Source organism: Hesperophylax consimilis, chromosome 26 (assembly GCF_061612785.1).
Source record: "Hesperophylax consimilis isolate HC1 chromosome 26, BYU_Hcon_1.0, whole genome shotgun sequence".
NCBI classification, from domain to species: domain Eukaryota; kingdom Metazoa; phylum Arthropoda; class Insecta; order Trichoptera; family Limnephilidae; genus Hesperophylax; species Hesperophylax consimilis.
This window is the reverse complement of record NC_142861.1, coordinates 1,792,752-1,800,300: the sequence shown is the minus strand read 5'-3', so window position 1 is coordinate 1,800,300 and position 7,549 is coordinate 1,792,752. Positions and strand designations below refer to the sequence as shown.

The 7,549-nt window shown below is 35.5% G+C and overlaps 1 protein-coding gene across 1 annotated transcript; it reads right to left on the bottom strand.

Annotated features, from left to right (window-relative positions):
* Nucleotides 1-327: 327 nt before the first annotated feature.
* Nucleotides 328-5,206, bottom strand: LOC149410963 (uncharacterized). The gene is made up of 4 exons (XM_089647451.1): nucleotides 5,155-5,206; nucleotides 2,256-2,876; nucleotides 1,405-1,504; nucleotides 328-652 (listed from the first exon to the last, which is right to left on the bottom strand). The coding sequence occupies exons 1-4, from the start codon at nucleotides 5,167-5,169 to the stop codon at nucleotides 516-518; spliced, it is 873 nt and encodes a 290-aa protein (XP_089503577.1). The 5' UTR covers nucleotides 5,170-5,206; the 3' UTR covers nucleotides 328-515.
* Nucleotides 5,207-7,549: the final 2,343 nt, after the last annotated feature.

Sequence of the window (7,549 nt, the reverse complement as noted above, 5' to 3'; positions counted from 1 at the left end):
ATATTTTATTTGGCCAGTAATGGGTCGATAACAGATCGAGAAATATCGGTGTGTATTTTATTCTTCAAAGGGGGGAAAGAATCAAAACAGATGGGTAATGTTGCGGTATATTTTACCATTGCGTTTATTCAGAAATAACCTTTTTTAAATGCGTTATTATAGCATGCATTAGTTGTTAGAATAAAATAAGAAATAAACGAAAGTGAAGAACGAAGAACCAAAAATATACAAAGTTACAACATAAAATATAATAATAATTGTAGATATAAATAGATACATATATACATTAGAAAACTTTTTAAAAAAGACAAAAGTATAAAACGGTATAAACTGAATCATAATAATGAGATAAATAAGTAAAGTTAGTTAGATCAACAAAATACATAAAAAAATATTTATAGAAGATGAGATAAAAACATATAAAATATTTACAAATATGTACAAAGCCAGGTCACATTATTACATTCGATTTGTTCGTTTTTATAAATAAAGCCTTAATAAGAATATTTCTTTGTTTAGTAATGTTTGTAGTGGGGAGAGGAGTGAACTGTTGGTCCGGTCTTTTTGACCTGAGCATTAAAGCCATGGACATCGTCGGCCTGGTAGTCTACCACGCGTACCGATCCGTCGGCTTCCACCAACGAGTATTGTCCTGGAAGAATGAGACACAATGTTAGATGGGTCCTTGAAAAACAAGCATTATTTAGGAGAGGTCTTGAATCGGTATCTTGCGGTATTCCTGAGATAAGATTGAAATATCGGGATTAATTTTGGTTTATTGGTCTGAGAAAGGGAGAAAATGATATTTAGTATTAATCAATAAATAAAAAAATAAAAAAATTATTGCGTCTGATTCTTGTTGTACATCGGACTTTTGTTGTTAGGAAGTTTTGTTTATTAAATTAAAATACAATTAGAACATAACCCGAGTGGAGTGCTTGGGGTAATACATCAAAACACCATCGTTTGAAAATTATTGATCTGCTTGGCCCTGATAAAATATCTGTGTTGGAAATAGATTATGTTGAAGGATATTCTTCAGAAACCCCGTAAAGCATCAACAAACGTTTACCTTAATTAAATGGATGTAGGTGGTGTTCACAAGACTTTTAGTAAAGTGGGTCAAAGGATTTTTTATAAATATAATAAGATTTGCGGTGTATGAAGATTAAAGTAAGAACAATGACACGAAATAATGGCTTTCATTGAGAGTAAGAAAGAAATCATTGAATTGCATTAATGGTGTATAATATATAGTGGCATTAAAAACGTTATTTTTTAGAGTATTTTCGTTTCCCAGCATAAATGGAGAATCGCTGCATATCACTAATATAAGTGGAGAGACATATTTATTTTAATTGAGAAATTCCAGGAGTTCACAACTTTTTAGAATAATTATGGTACCTTTAACAACTCCTCCATCTCTGACTTCGTGTTGCGACTTGATGTCTCCTGTGTTGGGGTCGTTTACTCCGTAGTTGTAAGAGTATCCAGGGGAAGAATGCTAAAACAGCAATAAATAGTTATGTTTTAGTCAAATAATAGTCAAAATCATCAAAATGTTACAACATTTCAAATATTGTCGAGTTACTCTCAGAAATCATCAAGTGACATTTTTTTATCAAACTTTAGTTTAAAGTCTCATATTTCGTAATGCTGTATCCAGTAAATAAGTCATTGTATCTAATAAGACGTTGTTTACAGCTAAATTGAGCACTGTTATAGTCACCAAGTCCACATTCTAACAAATTACTTTTACAAATAAATCATGAGGCAGCTCTGGTGATTTTTTGATATCTACATAATAATATTATAAAGAAAATAATACCAATTGTTAATACAAAATAACTAAACAGAAATCCACAAAAATTACCCATAAAAAATAACTTAAACATTTTGGTGATTTCTTATTGGACAAAAAATAATACCATTCGTTGTTACATGAAGTTTGCTAAAAGTTTTTATTATGTTTCATGTCAATATGAAAAAACTAAATCTTACATACCAGCATTAAAACAATACTAATTGATGAATAAAAGAGCATCTCAAAATACGTTTTGTTATTATTTTAGCTTAGATATAACAGATTGAAGGTAGCTAAAACCTTAAAGTCAATTATCTTGGAATCAACATTTTGTCAATACTCAATGAATTCTGTCTATAAACGAAGAATACTAGTTTATTTAAAATATTATGTGTCCTTGTCGAAAAATAAGACCTTCGTTAGTAAAATGAACGAGAAAATGTATATTTACATGATGTCCTCCATAGCTTCCGTGGTTACCGTATCCGTTTCCTAGAACTCCATAAGACAATGAATGTCCCTGGCCGCCATATCCCAGATTGGAGTATCCCAGAGTGTTGTATCCAAGATTGGAATGTCCCAGCTTGTTATATCCAGGAATGGAATGCACCACATTGTTGCTGTATCCAGATTGTCCCAGACTGCCGTGTCCGTATCCCAGATTGGAATATCCTAACCCTGCGTATCCCAGGTTACTGCTGTAACCCAATCCATGATTTAATCCGCCATATCCCAAGGTGTTATAGTCTCCGCTGTATCCGTGGTCAGCATATCCACCATATCCTTGGCTGGAATAACCCAAACCACCGTATCCCAGACTGTCATGTCCATAGGCGCCTAATCCCAAGCCGTTGTATCCTAAATCATGACTATTGACTGGAGCGTACGCCACATGGCTAAATGGTTTGATGGAAACGGGACTGTGGATAAGGGAATTGTATCCATGGTTTGCACCATATCCGTAGGCTGAGCCGTAAGTAGATGACTTGCCGAAACTTTGAACTAAGTTGCTATGAGATGTGGCTGGATTTCCACTGGTTAATGCCGCTAAAGCAGTCACGCAGAGGGCGACCTAAACAAGGGGATAAAACATATTAGTTCATATAATAAATTAAAGCATTATTATAATACGAATGGACACTCATTGAGGGAGCCGTAGGACTATTGATTAACAGGACACTGCCACCTCACGAGACCATGCACCTGTAGGGAGTGGAAAGTTCTAATAGCTGAAAGAAATGTGAAGAGGGAAGATGGCTCAGATATCTGGAGAGTTGAATATCGGATCGTGGAACCAGAAGATATGACCAAACAATGATTACCCTGCTGAATTTTATGTGGTGAACAGACCTGACTACTCGGTACTACAGGCGAGTCCGTATCGACAAATATTAAAATCTTTTTTATGTGACACCTCACAAGAGCCTCCCTGTCTGTACAGTGTAAAGGCAGGGTAACTATGTCGCCACCGGTTGGGTAGCATTGTGAGGCGGCTTAAGGTAGGCGCTATGGGAAGGAATGTATTAGTGTGGGTCTCGAAGAGGCCCGGATTATATGAGGGAAGAAAAACATATGCCGGTAGCTCGTTCTGCATACGAGCCGTCTTACACGTCGAAGAAACATCAACTGTGAACGGATGTTCCACTCGTGTAAGTCTAGTTTCACGCACGTGCACCAGTGCAACGGGGATCAATGCTGGTAGCTCCTCAGAGCAAGCTCCATTAGAATACCTGCAGAAAAGACTCAGCATGCTCACATTGCGTCTTCGCAATAGAGATGGCAATCGGTCTGTTAACAATGGATTGTCAATCAGACGGACCGTCCTCCTTTGCACATAATCTAGTAGGTTTATCAAGTATCGTGGGACTCCAGCCTAGAGGTGGCTTCCAAATTCAATTGTTGGACGTGCTTGGGATTTGTATAGGGTTAGCAGCTAAAATAGCTAAATGAAGAAATGTGCGAATAAAACTTCACACAGAGAGTGTGAGATTTGTACCCTCTCAACTAAACGTCACAAATAAAAATTTGTCGAAATGAGATAATGGGTCTTTTGAAACTTGTTAAACTGTCATAGTGAGTTATTTAAATAATTCTTATCACTAGATAACAGATAATTCATACAAGAACCAAATATACATAATTTCTTACATACTGAACTCAGTTAATGCAGGATGTTAAGAGATATATCTGACGTACTTTAACCTGTGATTCCTTACATTACTCTTACATGTCTACTAAAAATGCGAAAAAATTCCTCTCCGGAGACTTTTGTTTTTTAAAATATTATATCACAAGTCCAATCCAACCCCAACTCTCCCACCCGACTCTAACTATTCAATACCCACTGATTTTTTTATATTTTGTCGATTTTTTTATTCATATAACCTCAGGAATCAGTGGTTAAAGCAGGTCAGATAGTCTGTTAACACCCTGGTGTATGTTGATCTCGTTTACATAACATAACAGCATTCAATGAACACTTGATTATAACGCTAAAATTGACACCACAGCTTTGAAATCAAATATTAAAAATTGTATCTTGTATAGAAGAGCTTTTATCGCCACATATGTTCTGAATAATTTGCTCGTACAGGCTGGTCAAGCGGCCGAAATATCGGAATATCCCTGTGGCTAAAACAACATTTGGCCAAAGAAATGTTAAATACTTTACAACAAAGCTGTACAACTTCGCTACTAGACTCCAATAATAAACTAATTCATTGGCCATTAGATATAACACAAATTATTCTAACTATTATTTGGATTATCAGCCAAGACCTGTATTAAATATGTATTTACAATGGTACGATGCTGGTTGTCGTTTATTTAAAATGTAATATAGTGATGGTATTTTTATTATAAACCGCGTAAGTTAAAAACTGCTTCTGCTCTCAACACGTTATGTCTTAGTGAGACAGTCATGTGTCTCCGTATGGTGAAGATAAAATACTTTAAAGTTCATTTTCCTTGATGTTTAATTTCATTTTTGTCACTTTTAACCGTGTTTTATTTATTTAACACTTTAAGTTTTTTGTTCATAAAAATATGTATGTTATTTTGAAGATAATATCTCTACATTTATAGAGCCGAAACAGTAATTATATGAAATTCCTCGATAGAAAAAAAATCGCAAAGTATGCCACGAAAGCACATTTTGTTCTGTTATTTTTCATGTTATAGATATAAACAAATGCATAGTGCATCTTTAAATATAACATATGCATTTTTAATTTTTGTATTTACATATATCTCCCTTTCAAACCATCTTCTTTTTTCAACGCTTACTACGGAGCCTTAAACTTTTTTTGTTTGCTTAAATAAATAAATTTAAAAAAAAACTTTTTACGAACCTTGAAGAACGCCATGTTTTACTGAACTTGGTAGCAGCTAATACCAAACAATGGTGAGGGAAGAACTGATACTATTTGGATGTCTACTTGGCCTTTTATATAAAAAAAAAAAAACAAAAAGGCGTTTATCCAATAATCACACATAATATTATTACCAACAAAAGTTGCGTATTATAATTATTATTAATATGTTAAATAAGTACGTAAATCAGCAGAGCATATCCAAATTCAAGATCACGACTTCAATAAAGTGTGTTAATGTTTTTTAAATAATTAGCAAGGTATTTACACATTTCCATTGGCGTAGAAATGATTACACGGTGAGTTGGATCCGTGAAGTTGTTCTACTTCTGCGTTATAAAATTATGCAGGAATAATTTAACTGATGCGGAATAAAACAACATTCATTGCGTATGACGTTTTACATAATATATTATTATGTCTAGTCAGGAATGTTAAAAAAAGTATCCAAGGAAGCTAGCAGTCAACAATGAAGTGCTGGTACCAATCGTGATGTATGACAGTGAGGCATGGAACTGGCAGAGAAAGGATGAACGTTGACTGAATGCTGTAGAAAGGAGATCCCTGAGGGGTATGTCTAAATAAACTACGTATGATCGTGCGAGGAATATGGAGATTCGCAAAGAAACAATGTTGAGCGTAATGAGTAAGATTAAGAAAGGGACTATTATACTGTGTATAAACGTGAGAAAAACCGAAAAAAGACATGAAATACGAGAAGGCAACGAAGTTCGTTCTTTCCCATAAGACGTGGTTCAACTCAGCAGATCGGCTCTCGTGTTTATACGTACCCTTAGATGATATAGGTATGTAGAGCGAATGATTGAAGAAAGAAGTGTAAGGAGAATATATGACGGTAATGTGAATGGTAAAAGAAATCGGGGACGGTCGAGAAAGAAATGTGAACCAAATACTTGAGTCGTTCCACGTCAATAGTCAGAATAACTGAAGGATCCTTACGAGAAAATGTTAGTTAGTTAGGAATGTCTGACTAAATTCCCTGTGAACTGATGGGTTGAACTTTTATGTGTTTTTTTTTAATTTTATTTTAACAGCGTTTTTCTGAATAAAGTTTAATCTGTCTCCAAATGATGTAATATTTTTTGACTAACTAACTAACTAACTAACTAACCATCACGCCGTTTCCCCGAAGGGGTAGGCAGAGAGGACGGACCGCCAAACAACTCGCTCTTGGCACACACTTCTTGCCTCATTCACTTTCATACATACTCTTCTATTATTCCGACTCGAGTATCTGATTCACTTGATCGTGCCATGTCTTCCTCGGGCGTCCCCGACTTCTGCTATCATTCGCATTGGCATCATATATCCTCCTTACACTCCTGTCTTCGCTCATTCGCTCTACATGCCCAAACCATCTAAGCGTCCCTTTCTTAATCTTACTCATTATGCTTACATCAGCCTTGCACTCTTTGCGGATCTCCACATTCCTCACACGATCAAACATGGTTTTACCACACATACGCCTCAGGGATCTCATTTCAACAGCATTTAATCTATTTTCATCCTTTCTTTGCCAGTTCCATGCCTCGCTTCCATACATCAAGGTAGGTTCCAGCACTCCGTTGTGGACTGCTAACTTCGCTTCTTTGGACATTTTTTTGTTAGCGCCAACGGCGTTCAATCCTCCATTAACGGAATTACCTGCATTTACCCTTGTTTCAATATCTCTGTCAGCCTTCCCGTCTCTCTAGAACATACTTCCTAAATACACAAACTCATCCACCTGCTCCAAGTATTTTTGACTTTCGGCTATAATGGTTTACGTCTCTCGACACTCATTCCTTGTCCTGCAAGACTGCGTGGCATTACAAACGCTGAATTAAAACCTACCTTCAGTCGTTTCTGACCTGATTTAAGTAGAGTCAAAATGTTACTTAGTGGTCGCTCAGTTTGATTGATCAAAACGTCAGTGAGTGCTGTGATGATGTTTTCATCAGCCATTAAAATTAGACTTATATTCATTAACAATTTTTAAATATACCTGACTGAGAGTAGTAGTTTAGTATTGCCTATAATACATCCTAATCACACTTTTCTTGTCGGATTTACATTATTCAAAGCCTTACTCCTCAATCTCTCAATCATACCGAGGGAAGAATAATATTTAGGAAGAAAAATTCTAACCAAAACCACGTACCGTTGTACCGCTCAACATAAATTTGTTTTTTTTTTCTCCTTAACATTCCCATTAAAGAATATAAATATGTTTTGTTAGAATAAATACCAGAATTAAAAGTGGCACTTCCAATTATGTCCTCTGCATGCGAACTGAATCTAAATTTCTGTAATAAACAATAAACAGTATTAATCTCAAGTGTCCTACCAGCTAAGTATGGTACTGTATATTATC

Bases quoted from the DNA above. Each gene is read 5' to 3' on its own strand.
- LOC149410963 (XM_089647451.1), bottom strand. The intron at 1,505-2,255 runs GTAAATATACAT...TTGCTGTTTTAG, and splicing joins GAAGCTATGGAGGACATCAT to CATTCTTCCCCTGGATACTC. The intron at 653-1,404 runs GTACCATAATTA...TCATTCTTCCAG, and splicing joins AGATGGAGGAGTTGTTAAAG to GACAATACTCGTTGGTGGAA.